Raw genomic sequence first — 18070 nt, 5'->3', positions numbered from 1 at the left:
TAATAAAGTAAAATGTCACATAAGATAACGAGTACAACATGCGGCAGCATAAACAAAACAGTCATATTGATGTACACAACAGATTAAAACAGTGGACCTCTTGTTTTCTGCTTACATGTAAATTAGTCCAAAAGTCACTAAAGATTTCAGAAGTCAATATTAATATTCATCAATGTTATTAATCACATTAACTATATATATATATATATAAAAAGAGTGACTTGATATAATCCATTGAAATTAAAAAAACAGCCTATATTTTGTAAACTGTCTATCTGAGCTGAATATAGCTGGCACATGTATAACTCTATGAATAATCAATGCTGTGTTACTTTTTAAAAATTTGACAGATCACTAAAAAAGAAGTTTCGTGGCCTGTTTGTTTGCCAAAAATATCCACTTTCATAACAATTGACATCAATAGTTCAGTAATCTCAGTAACAATCTTCTACGAAAGTAAAGACTGTAGATGGTGTCTCATATTGAAACTGATAAACAATAAGCCATTTCTGCAGAAGAAATGTTTTTGAGTGAATGGTAGCAGACACTGGTGTCTACATACTGTCATAACAATAGAAGTATGATATCTTTTCTCACTTAAAACACTACTTCAACGTGTGATAAGAGAAGTCTTGCTTCCCAGAGAAGAGAAGTCTTGTTTGTTGCTCTGACAACAAGAATTCAGGGTATGGCTACACTTGAAATTTCAAAGCGCTGCTGCGGCAGCACTTTGAAGTGTGAGTGTGGTCGGAGCGCCAGTGCCGGGAGAGAGCTCTCCCAGTGCTGCATGTAAACCACATCCTCTACGGGTGTAGCGTGCAGCGCTGGGAGCCGTGCTCCCAGTGCTGCCGCACTGATTACACTGAGGCTTTACAGCGCTGTATCTTGCAGCGCTCAGGAGGGTGTTTTTTCACATCTCTGAACGCGAAAGTTGCAGCACTGTAAAGTGCCAGTGTAGCCATACCCTCAGTGTAGAACTGTAACAAACTTTGCCAAAATGACAAAAGGTTTGCAGCAATCTTTTACCCACTTTTTCCATTATAGATTTCTGTAGTTACTCTGCACTACATTCTGCAGAACATTTCTTCTGGTGGGGAAAAAAATGTCTTCTTTATAGATCCAATCCTGCATACCCCTCATCAGTGTAAAATCAGGAGTAGGTAACTTACGGCACGTGTGCCGAAGATGACACACGAGCTGATTTTCAATGGCACTCACACTGCCTGGGTCCTGGCCTGAATCTAGGGGGCTCTGCATTTTAATTTAATTTTAAATGAACTTCTTAGACATTTTAAAAACCTTATTTACTTTACATACAATAGTTTAGTTATATATTGTAGACTTAGAGAAAGAGACCGTCTAAAACATTTAAATGTAGTACCAGCATGCGAAACCTTAATTTAGAGTGAATAAATGAAGACTCAGCACACCACTTCTGAAAGGTTGCCTTGTGTAAATACTTGGCAAAGTATTTAGCTATTTTTTAAAATTTATTGGGATTTTTTTAAATGTACCTATCCAGTAGTCTGGTGAGTAAGGATTTGCAGGATTAGACCTTAGAAGTAGGTAAGAGAAAGGTTTACCTGTATAGGTCTAGAACCTGTGAATGTTTTAGATAAACTCAAGGGACTTTGTCCTGCACATTATAGTATCATTTACACCAGTGCAAAATGCTACCAGATCAGAATGCCAGGACAGCACAGATTCAAACCCAAGGTACACACCAAACTAGTCATGCTAGGCAGTAATATTGATCAGAACAAAGAAAAGGGAAAATTAAACAGAGGGACCCAGTCTCTGTCCATCCCTCAATATGAATAAAGCATAAACAAAATATTTCACTTCCATCCAGCCCTGATGCAGAGGCTGCTGTGTAGGGACTTCATTCATCTCACAGTTAAATCATGCAAAACAATCACTGGCCCCAGTCCTAAATCAGCATAGCTCTCTAGACTTCAGTGGGTGTCTGATCAGGCATTAGAGTAGCTATCTGTGGCTGTGTCTTGGCTTTTACTACAAAGACTATCAAAGACTCAGATGGCAAGTGCAATTGTTAGTATTATACAAATATTTTATTGGCTGAGCTAAGCCTCTTTCTTCCCTCCCACAGAGTATCTTTGTGGGTTTTTCAAATGTATTATTTACTACAATTCCTTTGAGTTGCACACCCTGGTCAGCCATGTACATTTTTCGCTGGATGGGATCCATAGCTCTTGCATCAATAAATAATTGACTTTTCCTCATTGTGGCGTTTCATTCCCAGTGCTGTGTACTGTTCTTGTGGATTGCAACTGTTGCAAACAAACTAGAATTACACTGCAATGAAAAACAAAAAATATGGTTTAGATGTATCTGGATAGGTACAGGTACGTTTCTAAAGTCAATGTGATTTATTGTATGTCCTGTTAGAACTGTGCTGGCAGTCTGGGACCCAGATTAACTAGGTTCTGGGGCCTGAGTCCAATCTTGTTTATAACAGTTTTACACAGTAACACCACTATTTCGGTGGGTTACTCCTGATCCACACTGATGCTTGTAAGGTTGGAATCAAAGCTCAGGCCTCTCCAGAAAAGATCATGGGCCCTTTTGGTGGGCACACAAAGTTTAAATGACCTTAGGTCACTAATTCCACCTGAGTAACAATTTTCACAACACTGGATCATTCTCTCATCTAGCAGATAATTTTGCAGGGACATTTGCATCCTATCTGCATGATACTGTTTCTATCAGAGAGCTCCATTAGGAAAGAACTGCCAATGATCTTTCGTGCACACCAGCATTCAAAACATGTCCTTGCGATTTCAGGGCAGAGCCACAGGAGGTTTACAAAATGGGAGGCACATATAATTTAACTCCAGGAGCTTTAAAGAGCATTTTCTGGAATGTTGCTCTCTTATTCCTACTATGTAGCACTTTGCATTGCCATCTGCTGCCAGAGAGAAGCACTGCATTGCATTTTAAATAGTTTATAGAACTGGTTGTTGCGCGGAGGGGCATTGTTTTATAATCACCGTCTATTAGACGCTCAGCCAACACATTTAGTATTCAGGTTGAATACTCTGCGGATGATGGGAAAAGGAATGAATATACTGTACTTAATCAGAGTTTGTGGTTAGGATTTCAAAGTATAATCAACTGTTAACCTCAAGCGCTACAGGAGAAACATTGACCAAAACAAAAAAAAAAAGGCCTCTTGGGAGGCATGAGAGATATAGGGCCGATTCACCCCCGCTATCATAGCGCGGGAGGCAAAGTGCCCCAACCTATGCCTGATTCATCCAAGGAAGATTCACCCCCAAGGGAATGGCAGGCAGTAGCATTGCACTGCCAGCTGTCCTAGGGATTCTCTCAAGTGAGGGTAGCTTTAAACTGGCGATCTGTGCTCCATTAGAGTCCTGCTGAAAGATCCCCCAGGGGTCCGGAGATGCATATGCAGTTGAAAATAAAAGTTTGCTTGCGCAAACAAATATGTGTTCACAATACGCAGTTCTATTACTCCTTCCTACATGACACTGTATACGCGCCTGCCTACCCCTATAGAAGACAATATATTTTTGGATAGAATACAAAGGAGACAGTGCACCCAGTAAGCTGTGAAGACAATATGTGCATATGAAAAAATCTTCAGATTGTGACCTTTTACACATAAAGACTTCATCGTTTTATGGCATATGTGCATATTCAGAACATAGGAATTGCCAGATCATATCAGACTAATCATCCATCTAGTCCAGTATCTGACTTTGGCCAGTGCCAGCTGCTTCACAGGAAGCTGCAAGAAACCTGTAGTGGACTGTTATGGAATAACCTGCCAATATGGGATGTTTCTTCCTAGTCCCCAGCAGTTAGTGGTTAGTATATGCCCTGAAATGTGAGGGTTTATACCCCCATCTAATTACAAAAAAAAATCTATGTAACTGTGAGTGTTCTTTTTAGCTCTGTATAAATGTCTAATCCTGTTTCAGCATTCTGCTAAGATATTGCCCTCAGTGCTGTCTAGTAACACTGAGTTCCAGAGGTTTATCATGTATGGAATACAAACATTTCTTTTTAAATGCTCTGCTCTTAGTTTCAACATTGAATGCCTCCTGACAGCAGTCTCATGTCAAATATTTTTAAGAAAGAAAAATATCAAATGAATTCTTCCTCTACAGTACACCTCTACCCCAATATAATGCAACCCGATATAACACGAATTTGGATATAACGCGATAAAGCAGCACTCGGGGAGAGGGGGGCAGGCTGCACACTCTGGCGGATCAAAGCAAGTTTGATATAGCATGGTAAGATTTTTGGCTCCTGAGAACAGCATTATATCAGGGTAGAGGTGTTTCATTTCCAGTTATATTACAGATTATTTATATTCATTAGGAAACCAGTGAGGTTACGTCAGTATAACAATAATAGATGCAATTTGTTTTAAAATGTGCATGTTCAATTTTTTTGCATAGGATATATATCCTGTCATATCTTATTGTTTAATTCAAGATGTGCTTCTTGGCAGCAATAATGCATAAGCAACTTCTATTTTCATGTGCAAAGGAGAGACTGTGGCAGGATAGGAAGCATCTCTAGTATAAGTGACAGCCAAATAATTTTTAAAAAATTAAGATTAGGATAGTCAGAATGATGACTCCTTGGGATAAATAAAAGAGATCTCTTCTGATCAAACCCAGAAATAAACATCCTGCGGAACAGTTATGTAACAGATGAAGGCAGGAAATCACCTCTTGTTGTTATAAAACAAATCTAAATTATTTCAGAAAATTCTGGCCTTAGCACAGAGATGTCTGCTATGTTAGTGAAAAATACACCCTTACTTGCGGACAATGCGCTATGCAGGTGCTCAGCATCTTTGAAGATCAGGCCACTTATACATAGCATAAATGTAGATTTAGGTGCCTAATTTTAGGTGCTTTTTTTAAATGTATGCCCTGTATTTTTATGGGAAATCAGTATTTGCTTCTCTAGACATTGATCCTACAACATGATCCCTTATGTCCATGTGGAGTTCCCCTGGGACCCTGCTCAAGCTCAAGTGTCAGTGTGTATGGATCCCATTGCTCAGGGTCTGATTAACACCATTGAAATATGAGAGTCTTTCTGCTGACTTCACTGAGAATGAGTCTGGCCCTTCGTGTGTGCTTCATTTCACATGACACAATGTGAAAGAACTGACTTTTGAATCTGAGAAAACTATCACAACAAACATTTAATCAGTAAATATAGCAACTAAATCTTTTTTAAATATTTGTCTTTGATATAAACAAAATCTTGAAAACAACCCACTATGTTTTCAACATGACCTGCTGAGTTCAAGTCACGTGATGCCCATTGATTACAACAGGCATCTCATTTGGCTTCAGTCCAGCAAAGCACTTACCCATATGCTTAGGACTTCCCTAGCATAGCAGGAGATCCTCAGGATCAACTGTCAGCAGTTGAGTGGCTAGCAGCAATGTCCCATGGCCACTGTCTCTGAGCTCTGAAAGGAATTTTTCATTTAGAATGGGGTGCAGTCTTTGGGACAGAATTGTTAGAACCAGAGAGTCCGCCAAGTTCTTACCACCCCCATGAGCTATGTCAAAGCCCACATTCCTCCAGTAATGGCCAAAACTGACTTCTGCTTTGTTGCCTAATGCATTAGGGACACACCTGGGTCTCAGCAAGGTTATGTTAGCACTTGACATTGGTCTATATCCACTTCAGGTTTGCCATCATGCTTTCCCTGGAAGCCAGCCCTCTGCTCTGCTGGTAAACAGTTTGGGACCCCCTTGGGGACAGCAGCAGGGAGTCTTCAAACTAACTCTGCCTGTTTGCTCCCAGAATCAGAATCTGCATGAAGCCACAGAGCACTATAGGCAAGTTCAAATTTGTCATTTGAAACATACAACTCAGAAACTGAATTCACTGAAGGGGAAAGGATTCTGGATATCATTATATACAGAGTCCTCCTGCGGCTGTTAGGGGACCCAATTCAGAACTTCTTATTCAAGAAGAATGCTCATTGTACTCAAAGTCTAGCTAGCTGAGTATAGGGAATAAGGAGTGCACAAGGGACAAACAAGACATCGCACTGGATATGGTATTGTCAGCTGTACAGACCATATCTGACAAATCATTTAGGGAAAAAAATTGCATTCCATGCCACAGCATGAAGAGGTTAGTCAAAGCAAAAATTTCTGTGGAATATTCCCAATTCATTCAGTGTAAAAATAATCCCAGTGATATCAGTGGAATTGCCCCTTAAGAAGGAAATTCACCTAAACTTCTGGATGTGAAAAAGCTAGATAGGCATTGATTGGAAACTTCCCTTAGTAAGAACCACACTAGAATTTGCAAGTTTCTGACACTTGAATATATTGCCAGGGAGATAAAAGAAGAAACTAATATTTCATCTGAGTTGGATGGATTTTATTTCTTTGATGCTAGATGAAAGGATTGTCTTTGGCAAGGAAACAATGGGCTCTCATTGCAGCACATATATCCAAATTGGAAATTGTGACATTTTTCTCTGCTTTCTCAAAGTAAAGAAAACAATTCAGAAGCAATGGCAGACAATGCGTTGGAGTTTTTGACATCAACAATGCTAACCAAGATAATGCTGGATGGGAATCTGATTTTGCTTAGCATAGAGACAGTGTAGCATCTGTCCTTAACAGATAAACAAAACAAAAATAAGCCCTGATTTTTCTCCCATGGAAATCAATAGGAAAACTCCAGTTGCTAGTGTATATTCTAGCGAAGGAAAAATCGGGTGCCTTGCACACAGACAGTGTGAAGAAATAAATGATTTCAGATGTATAGCAACAAATAATTTCAGAACAGCTCTAATCAACTAAACAGGGTACTGTCCTCATCCAGAGAGGCAAAACATCAGATTATGTACTGGTGCAGGTTGCCAGCTCTCCTGGAGACTCCAGAAGGAGTTGTGTCGGTAAAAGTGGTGGTGGCAATGGAAGGAGGGTGGCCTGATGACCTGCTCAAAAAATGAAATGGAGGAAGCAACCCAACCAGCAACCACTGCAGATCCCTAAAGGCTAATGCTATGGAGAGGTGTGCTCTTGTCATCCAGGCATACACAGAATGGCATTGGGGGAAGATGTTCTTACCCAGACATGAGAAGACACATTTCTCTTACACAGACATAGGCAGATAAGATATGTGAGAAGATATACATCAAGGCTAGATGTGATGGGCCATCATCATGAGGAGCTGTGTGCCTTCAGCTAAACTTGGGCAGATATAAGGAGACACATTATTATTGTTTGTATTACAGCAGAGCATAGGGATCCCAAATAAAATCATAGCACCATTGTGCTCTGCACTGTACAAACACAGAGTAAGAGACAGTCACTGCCTGTTTACAATTTAAATAGACAAGACAGATAAAGGGCTGTTGAAAGGGATATAACATACAAGCAGAATAAACACATTCCTCTGAGCTAGACGAAGGCAGACCAATGCCTGGAGAAGACATTGGCACTGCAGTTCTTTCAGGGAGCAACATTTCTCTCCACCACAGATGGACAGACCTGATTCCCAGGGAAATATGTTCTAAACCAACTGTGGACTGACTAGTGCCATTAGGTAGTACATTTCTTCTAGCTTGGTCATTTATCCTGGGATTATTACAGTAAATTGCATTGTAACTCAGTGGGAAATCTTCCAGGAAATGTCTCTGGGTAAAACCAGGATAGGGAAATCAAATTCTTTTGCATCAAAATGATTTTCAGGTGCATGAGATCTCTAGCCTGTTTCATGGTATCCTTCACTTCTGTTAATCACTCCTACTTGGGGAACACACAAACTGGAGACAACACAATGCAACCAACTTCACAGCCTGTGTCATGCTATTAAAACTTGAAGTTTCTTCCCTCTACTCTGTGTTCTGCGGCTAACCTTGACTCACTGTCAGCTACTTTCAGATTTCTGTGGGGCCTTCATGACATCACAAATCGTGATGTCTTGATTCTGGAAAATCTCTAACTTCCTGTTTTCCCCGATTACTCTCTCCCACCTTTGTCCACTTCCCCAAGAACTATGTCTTCTTTGTGATTTCCCTCAGCTTCTCTCAGCCCCACCAGCTTTTTGTCCTCTTCCACTATCTATCCCACTCAGCCGCAGAATGAGGGTATTGGGCCACGAGTTACCGCTCTCAATCGTCCCTCACCAATCACTGCCACATTATGCAGGTGAGAGAGTTGGACACTGAGACTGCCACAGTGTGTGGGTGGAGGGCAGAAGGAAAATTGGACATGCTTCCTATTTCTGCAGCTCATTGTACCACTCTTCAGCCTCAGAAATGCTACGGGATATTATAGAGGTTGAGATAGCAAGGTGCAGGGAGAAGTCAGTTCCAGGCCTCTCTCTTGCCATACTGGTGGCTAGTGCCTAGAAGACAGCTTTTATTTATGACTCGGCCAACTGCCCAAAACATTGTCCAGGAACGTGTGCCTGGATTCCATACCGTGGGAAAGTTCTGAGGAGGTTGGCAGGCAGGTCAAATGGCACTTACAGGACCTATAGTTTTCTCCGTCACCTTAAGTTTCAATTTACTGCATCAACATCCACAATCCCATTAACTGGGCATATGTCTTCTTTTCTTTCCCTTCCTAGAGCCTAAAGCAAGCTGTAGATTAGGTCGATCTGCATCCACATCAGGTGTGCCTACTCCATCAGTTACTCCTCTCAGGCAAGCCAGCGATCTCCAGCCCAGCCAGGTACCATCGTTAGCCAATCGTGAATGACTTCATGTGATGCAACATGCCAAATGTTTCTCACCTCTGTGTCTGTCATTTGTTACAGTAAATGATTTTTGTGTTTGTTTTTACTTTTGTGCATTTGCGTGCGTGTGTGTGTCTCTTACTGGCAATGAAATTTTACCCTTCAAGGCTGGTAGAACTTTCTTTGCTGTGAATTCGTAAATCTTTTTTGTCTCTGATTTCCTTCATTCCGTAATATAGATGTAGTAAAACTATATATGTATTGGTTGGGTTTTTAATTTTTTTTTCATGTTTTGTGTACTTTTTTACTGTCTAAAATTTATCAAAATTTGATAAATTTAATCTATGTTGGTTTAGTGTGTTTCTTTTAAATGTCTCGTCTAAAGCACTTGCACCAATGTTTGTCAAAAGACTTGTACATACCTTTTACCTTCTGCCCTGTTGTACTGTAATATTTGTGCCAGTCTTACATTTGTTTTGAGCTTGGTGCATGATTGTATTACACTGTGAATTATCATTGTGCTTAAAATTGCTCACACAACGAGTTATTTTGTTTAAATACGGCAGCTAGCCTCTCTTCAACCTAAGGCCATATAGTGCTAATGGGACTATTAAATAGTCTGCTGTAGTTATGTTTATTGTAAATTGTAAAAAAAAAAAATGCAAAAAAATCAAAACCAAACTAAGAAAAAATCATACTTGCTTTAAATGGAGCTACTTTTCTCAACAATACCAAAAATACCCAGCGGACACTTGACAAAGAAATCTAAGTGTCTGAACATGGCAAATGAGACCTATATTAGCACCTGGAGAAAAGAGATGAGAAATAAAGACATGGCCAAATTCACATGCAACTTTGTTTTGTCTGCTAATGTGGAGATCCTATTCACTTCGGTGCACACAAGTGATGTGGTGTTTTACAAATTTTCAGAACTAACTACAAATATTAGTAATAGGGGCAATGACTACATTTAAATATTGTATTCATGTCTTCCATCAAACATGAAGCATTTTGGTATTGAATGGTTTTCTTTTATACTTATATATTTTATTTCTGTTTACTTAGTTGTGATTTTTCAAATGATCAGAAAGGAAAAAGGCCCCTAAATCTCATTGAATTTCAATGAGACTTAGGAGCCTAACTCCCTTTAGGGCCCCTTTGCTATTCCTATACTTAATTGCATTGCAGTTTCATGAGTTTCTGCAAGCTCTGCTCTAATGCCTGTAACACTGGTGTAAATTGGCACAGCTAATGGAGCAATGCCTATTTACTCAACCTATTTTCCAGTGACATTCTGGTTGGACAACTGAGTCCATATTGGTTGAACTTCTCTAACTTTGCTTAACTGAAGTAAGAGTTGTTCTATTACAGTAGAATCTCAAAGTTACAAACCCCAGAGTTACGGACCGACCAGTCAACCATACACATCATCTGGAACCGGAAGTCTGCAATCAGGCAGCAGCAGAGACAACAAAACAAAAACAAAAAACAAGGCAATTACAGTACAGTACTGTGTTAAATGTCAACTATTAAAATATAAAGGAACATTTAAAAAAAGATTTGACAAGATAAGGAAACTTTCTGTGCTTGTATCATTTAAATTCAGATAGTTAAAAGCAGCATTTTTCTTCTGCATAGTAAAGTTTCAAAGCTGTATTACATCAATGTTTAGTTGTAAACTTTTGAAAGAACAATCATAATGTTTTGTTACAAACATTTCAAAGTTACAAACAACCTCCATTTCCAACTTGTTTGTAACTCTGAGGTTCTACTATACTTTTGTGTCCTGTTGGACATGATGCCTAAAAAAAATTGTACACATTACCGAAAGGTATTTTAGATAAGCAAATTAAACCCTTAGTGTTGACTCACAATGACAAGCTAATTAAATGGTATGTTGAAAGTTCTTTCTTCTACAGAAAAAAATCAGAGCAATTGCACTTCTGAATATTTTTGCATGGCCCGATGTACATGTAATACATGATTTATGATTGATCAGGGTGCAAAGCCAATGAGACATGTTGCTGGTTACTCAGTCACAAAGGCACCTTGAATGTTATAAAGGATTTTTAGTATCTCAGTTCGGATTAAGAAAAACAATAAGCCCTGAAAGCAGAACTTGGTGTGATGATAGAGATAAGGAGGCTTCTGGAAGCTGCAGCCGGAGCCGATTAGAACTATGGAAAAAGGATTCACTTCATTCTAGAGAGAAGAAAAGAATAAAGATGACAGGGAAAAATTTCAAGTAACTAAAAGAAGTTTTTGCTAACAGTGTAGTATATAGTGTGTGTTATGGCTCTCCCTGAAAAAATAAACAACCCTGCTACCCTAGTAATAGCCTTCAGTCCATGTTAATCTTCCCTTTAAACTGACCAGCTGGGGGGGTGGGAAAACACTGGTGTGCCACAATACTCTATTATGATGGTATAATTATAAATAAGAGGGATAGGTCCTGCTCTCATTGAATGGCAAAACTCCCATGGACTTCAAGGGGAACAGGATCAGGCCAAGAGTTCCTAAGAGCAGTTAACTACATATTGCATCACATCCTGCAAATGGGGAAATGAACTTCGTAACTTTGTCACAGATATTGTCATCTGATATTACCAAGCATTCCCCTCACTTATGAAAGGGAAACGGTTAGATGCTTCCTGTGGCTCTGATACAAAGCTTGTTAAAGTATTATTCCATTCAGTTCTGTTGGTTCTTGGATCAGGCCTTATAGCGTTATAGTCCATCTCTTTTCGGTCTTCTGGTGTGTTCCATATGAAACTCTTTATATGTTAGAAACTTCATTCAACCTTGTTTTAGAAATGACATAGTAAAAATATCTTGTAATTACAGGGAGATTTTAGAGACTATAAGCCAAATTCAGAGGAGACAAACAGTGGGAGGAAGGAGTGTAAGCAGGCATCAGCTGCTGTTAACTAGTATACCTTGTACATTGATGGAATAGGAAGGCAGGATTGCATCAGGAAGTGCAATTGACAGGAGGGTGTAAGAAGATGTAGGATAAAGCAGGGGGCAGTAGAAAATCATGCTGAACACTGCTAGCTTGCAATGCTGTATGGGAAGATGGTCAGGTATGGGTGTGTTTGTTTGGGTACCTGTGAGAACAGCGAACGTGGCAGCCCTAGAGGATGAGTAACCTTACTGGCATAGTACCTTAAAAAGCTGTGTTTGATAAATACCCAAAGAGAACTCCAAAATCATTGGTTAGTGTTGTCTCATCAGCGTTGAAATACCGTGCCACTACCTGAATTAAATAAAAAGCCAAGCCAAAAGAAAGCAGCGGAGATATGAGGATCCTTAGCCTAGCTGAGTTCCCAAGGAAGCCAATAGCCAAACTCTCACTGTCATGAATGGTGTAGAATCAGGCCCTAAGTGGGCGTGATGGGAAAATCCCACTGAGCTTCTCCAGTAAGAAGCAGGAGGAGAGAATGAAAGATAGTAGTTATATGATGTAGACAGACATCACTGGGATTTTTTGTATGAATTCTGGCACAACTCAATCCATACTCTAGAAGTTATATTCCCATATTAGCGTGGTATGTGACACCCTGGGTCAGGGGAAATGTATGTGAAGAAGGCTAGAGGCTGTCAGCCCACTGGGAGTCAGATCAGTTGTGGACTAGAGGGAATTATAGTCCTATGCTATCATTGTCTTAAAGTGCTGAGACTGATTTTCCTTAACTGCACCATAGCATTGGCAGCAACAGGCTTTCCCAAAAATCATTCAGGATTAAGAGGCAAGGAGCTTTGCGTGACATCCACCCCTAAATGTGTGAGGAGGGGATAACCACCACACAGTGCTCTTTGCAGACAAGGCCCCAAGAAAGAAGAACACATAGGAAAAGGGACAGACTACTGCATTAGCCCAGTTATCCCATATGTTCATGGACTTGGGTGATGCTCTTGAGTAGGAAAAGATCCTAAACACATTAACTGATTTCAGGTAGGTTCACATTTGCACTTGAACATTTCACAAAACCCTACCTATACTATAATATGGTCTTTTTTACAGAAGGTGAGAGGAACAGGTCTAGTGACTAGAGCATAGGATGGAAAACTAGGAACTCTTAAATTCTAATCCAGCTCAGACATTGATTATTCATGTAATCTTGAGCACCTAAACCCTTTGCTTCACTTTCCTCATCTGTATACTGAGGGTAATAATGGTTGTTGACATATTTCAGAGAGGTGTTGTGATGACTGACTAGTCAATGTGTGTCAAGCACTTTGAAGACTGAAAGTGCTGTATAAAGTGCTAAGCACTATTGTGATCTCACTGTATGAATAAAACAACAGGCAGAGAACATATATGAATTATCTAGTGCAGTAGGGAACAGCAGTTAAAAAAGCAGAGGGTTGGAATTGGGGATGGAAGGCCAGTGACCAGAATTCTCAAAGAGAAAGATCCAAAGCAAGAGCATGTAAAGGAAAGCCCTAGCACTCAGTGAGGTGAACCAGATGTGCCCTTGATCATTTTATAATTATAAATGCAATAAAGAAAGATAAATGCTTGTGAGTAGCTGGGTAGTTCAAGGGATTCTGAATCTTTCACCATTAAGTTGCCATTTGAAATCCAGTCCAGATTGGAAGTAGTCAAAGCAACACGTGGTGTGTGGCCTACTGTTGACCATTAGTGGCTTCAGTTCCTTGTCTATATCACAAAATGCATCACCATCATGTTGGTACCAGCTGGCAGTCTTACCGGAGAAGTCAAGCTTCCAATAGACAGAGGGAGTGGTTTTCAAAAGTGCCATGGAGCACAAATCCTTAGTGGCAGGTCAGTGGTATTGCTGGGAATAGAACCCACGGGTCCTGACTCCCTATCAAGTGCACTACCTCTTCCACCTCACTGCCTCTCAAAATTTTTCTCAGGTTCTTGGCCAAATTCTGCTGGTGTCAGTAGACTCACTGTAAATGAATGGGGCTCCTGGTATGTGTATAGCCAGCAGGATTCAGATTTAAAGGGAAAAACTAGATAGGGGGGATTCAGTGTAATGATACTCCCCAGCCTCATCTCATTCATCCTCATTTTATGGGGATATAAAAACCCATGTCTCACGTTTGTCTCAGGATAGTGAAGGATGAATGGCTTCACAATACCCATCTTATGTGTCATACACATACACACAAAATATGTTATTGTAGGTACAAAAGGATGAACTTAAAGTTAACTGCATTGCAGATGTTAGATTGCTGTGTATGAAGGGATTTTTTTCAAATCATATTTTAAATTCAGATAAAACATCACCTCTAGATCATTACTGGGATTCTTACAGACACAGTTTAGTCAAAAAATTAATGTGTGCAGTCTTGTTTGTGAACTAGGAAAGAATTTCGGATACCAGTTTAAAAATAGCAAATGCATCTATTGCCAATTTGTTGCTGCAAATGGATTTTGCAAACTGATTTTTGTTCATCTTGTTCTTGTGGTGTTAGATTAGGACTGTTACAGCAAAATTCCTTGTACTGAGTTGCATGATTATGGCAGTTCTGTTAGCACATATTAAGGAACAGAAACCATTGAGGAAAAAATCCTTTTGTAGTTCTGATGCCTGCATTTCATCCCTTTTGCAATGCAGAGCCTTGTTTCAGGCCTATTTTTGTGACCCTTGTACTTTATCTGGTAGCATCCTTCATGCTGCCAGTTAGCTGTTTGTTTTTTTCCTTCAGTTGGAAGACAGCAGTGTAGCTCCCATACTATTGTCTCTAATTTCTGGTTGGTGCATAGACCTAAATTCTGGTCCCTCCATGAATGGGGTTGGTGACAGGTATATTCAATGTAAGTGGAGTAAGAAGGCTTAAACTTTCCAGTAATGATCATAGTAGAATTCAAAAGCAGTGCCAGGATTAGGCATAATAACTCAACCACAAGAAGCAATAAAGGTCATAGGACAGTTTTGTCTACAGGAGCCTCAACTTTCATTTAAAATGAGAATGGAAAAAGCACTAGAAAATTACACAGTGCTGCAGGAAACAGTCTTGCCTGAACTATTAATGGCTCTTCTCTCAGCTCAGCCCAGTTAGCATGGTAAGTAGCTAAGCAGATATAGTGGCTGTGGTGCAAATAAGCAGTCTTCCTGCCATGAAGATGATGTGTACAACAGATTACTAGTTGCTACAACAGGTTGGGTGACCTTCAGATAATCCCTTGTTTTCTTCTGCTTAAAGCTCCTATCATGAATCATAGAATCATAGACTTTAAGGTCAAAAGGGACCATTATGATCTTCTAGTCTGACCACCTGGTATTTATTCCTCGGATATATTTATAGAGAGCAATGATATCTCCCCTCAGCCTTCTTTTGGTTAGGCTAAACAAGCCAAGCTCTTTGAGTCTCCTTTCATAAGACAGGTTTTCCATTCCTCAGATCATCCTAGTAGCCCTTCTCTGTACCTGTTCCAGTTTGAATTCATCCTTCTTAAACATGGGAGACCAGAACTGTAAAGATATACACTTCACACTCCCCCAAAGGAAAATCAGATTTCTAGGGACAAGAATTTTAAAATCAGTGCCTAAAGTTTTGAAACTGGTGCCTAAATCCATATTTAGATATCTTGGGGTCTGTCTATACTGCAATCAGAGGTGTGACATCCAGCACATGTAGACATACCAGAGCTAGCTTTGATCTAGGTAACTCGAATAACAATGAAGCCAAAGTGGCAAAGGTGTCAGCACAAACTGTGCAGCCCTGAGTGGGACCCTGGTGATGTACTTGAGCAGCTATCTCGTGCTGCCCCAGCTTCACTACTTTGTTACTCAAGCTCGAGTATGTCTACATGTGCTGCAGTCATGCTCTGCTTGCACCATAGAGAGGGGCTGTGGAGCACCATTTGAAGTGGTGGGGAGGGGTACTCCATACAGCACACTCACTGTGGCAGGGCTGACCATGCTGTGGATCCAGTGTGCTCATCCTGCTGCTGCTCTGGGCACTGCTCACCTCCAATCTCTACTTCCACCATAAAAGCAGGGCATGCTCTAGCTATAGTAGGCAGCTGCTTAGGGCAGCAGATTTCTGGGCAGCTGCCTCACAAGGCAGATTTGGCCCAGCTGCCCCATTGCAATGGACCCATGAGGCAGGTCACAATGCCTCTCACTCCCATGTGGCCTGGCTGCCTCTCATCACGGTTGGCATATGAGGAGGTTTTGCCTAGAGTGTCAGATTGTCTTGAGTGGCTTCTGAATAAAAAGTGGTCAGGCCATGGGCCCCCAGTTATGTGGCCTATGAGTCTACACATCTTCTGCTTAAAGCTCCCATCATGTGGCCCTTATGGCTTTTCCCAAGAGTGCACAATGGAGAATTCATGTATCTTAGAGTCCTGGGTGAGAGAATAACCCCAACCTCCCAATATCCCATGCAGGGGAAGAGTTTCCCTAAATAAGTGATCTGGTTTCCAGAACTGCTAAGCATGCTACACTCTATGTAGAAAAGACAGGCTCTGGGGTTTACAGCTAAAGAGAACAGACCTTCATGTTCTCATTCTTTGGTTGCATAATTTTTTTACCTACTCAGAACCATTCTACCCAGACTGAATGGATAGGGCTAATGAGCTGGAAGAACATTAGACTATCTGAATGTTGTAGGGGCCCTTCCCAATCCAAAGATATTTGGGGAAAGATGTTTCCATGGAGTCTGTTCCCTTCCTAGGGTGTCTGGTAAGAAAATACAATGTACACTTCACCTGTAGTGTGGCTTTTCCTAGGGCTCATGGCCAAATTTTTCAAAACCAGTGTTAGGCTCCTGAGTGACCTCATTTTCAAAAGTGGCAGGCATCCTGTAGCTCCTCTTGAAGTAAATTGGAACTCTTTGGAAAATCCGGTTACTTATTTAGGTGCCTGAATATTTACTTAGGAGTCTACCCTTTTGGCTCCTGTTCATGAAAATCTTGCTCCATGTCCTCTGCACTCCCACAGTGAAGGAATTGGCTGCATAACCCACTTTTGACTTCAGAATGTCACAAATCAGGTTTTTACTGCATAATCTAGTCCAAGTTAGTGGTGCTAATTTATTTACATAACTTTATTTGCATTGTAATATATGGAAGCTTTATGATGAATTATACATCATAGGGCCAGATTTTAAATCCTCTCCTCCATTCTAGTCCCAGAGTTATTTGCCCTTGCAAAGTTACAGCTGCAGAAATGAAGGTCTGGTTAAAGATGAGCTGAAAATATTTTCTCCAAAATGTATCTTTGAATTGTATTTGAAAACCAAAAGCCAAAAATTCCTCCCCATAACTGTCAACTCCAAATCTTTCTATACCACTCCTGTTAATGGTACTAAGCAAAGGAGCAGAAATCCCTGATACGTGATAAAAAAAAACAACCTGAAGAAGAGCTTTGTGTAGCTCCAAAGCTTGCCTCTTCTACCAACAGAAGTTGGTCCAATAAAATGTATTACCTCAGCCATCTTATCTCTCTACATCAGTGTCTCTCAAACAGGGGTAAGTTTAACCCCTGGGAGTACACACAGTTCTTCCAGGCGGTACATTAACTCGTCTGGATATTTGCCTAGTTTTACAACAGGCTGCAGAAAAAGCACTAGCGAAATCAATGCAAACTAAAATTTCATACAGACAAATTATTTGTTTATACTGTTCTGTATACTATACACTGAAATGTAAGTACACTATCGTACTACTTTAACTTGCTGGCAAGAATACTGTGGGAGACTGTATCAAAAGCTTTGCTAAAGTCAAGGAATAACATGTCCATTGCTTTCCCCTCATCCACAGAGCCAGTTATCTCATCATAGAAGGCAATTAGATTAGTCAGGCATGACTTACCCTTGGTGAATCCATGCTGACTGTTCCTGATCACTTTCCTCTCCTCTAAGTGCTTCAGAATTGATTCCTTAAGGACCTGCTCCATGATTTTTCCAGGGACTGAGGTGAGGCTGACTGGCCTGTAGTTCCCCAGATCCTCCTTCTCTTTTAAAAGACGGGCACAACATTAGCCTTTTTCCAGTCATCCGGGACCTCCCCAATCGCCATGGGTTTCAAAGATAATGGTCAATGGCTCTGCAATCACATCCACTAACTCCTTTAGCACCCTTGGATGCAGCGCATCTGGCACCATGGACTTGTGCCTGTCCAACTTTTCTAAATAGTCCTGAACCACTTCTTTCTCCACAGAGGGCTGGTCACCTCTCCCATGCTGTGCTGCCCGGTGCAGCAGTCTGGGAGCTGACCTGTTTCATAAGACAGAGGCAAAAAAGCATTGAGTACTTTAGCTTTTTCCACATCCTCCGTCACTACGTTGCCTCCCCCATTCAGTAGGGGTCCCACGCTTTCCTTGACACCTTCTTGTTGCTAAAATACCTGAAGAAACCTCTT

The 18070-nt window shown here is 40.6% G+C and overlaps 1 protein-coding gene across 1 annotated transcript in view; it reads left to right on the top strand.

Annotated features, from left to right (window-relative positions):
* NYAP2 (neuronal tyrosine-phosphorylated phosphoinositide-3-kinase adaptor 2) overlaps positions 1–18070 on the top strand; it is a 183563-nt gene that overhangs the window by 137137 nt on the left and 28356 nt on the right. The window contains exon 6 of the mRNA XM_075068533.1: positions 8620–8723. Within this exon, the coding sequence (XP_074924634.1) occupies positions 8620–8723 (104 nt within the window). The remainder of the gene's footprint in view (positions 1–8619; positions 8724–18070) is intronic.

The sequence above is a fragment of the Chelonoidis abingdonii genome, chromosome 8, assembly GCF_003597395.2.
Source record: "Chelonoidis abingdonii isolate Lonesome George chromosome 8, CheloAbing_2.0, whole genome shotgun sequence".
NCBI lineage: Eukaryota > Metazoa > Chordata > Testudines > Testudinidae > Chelonoidis > Chelonoidis abingdonii.
Note: the sequence above shows the minus strand (reverse complement) of the source record. Positions and strands in the feature narration are given on the sequence as shown.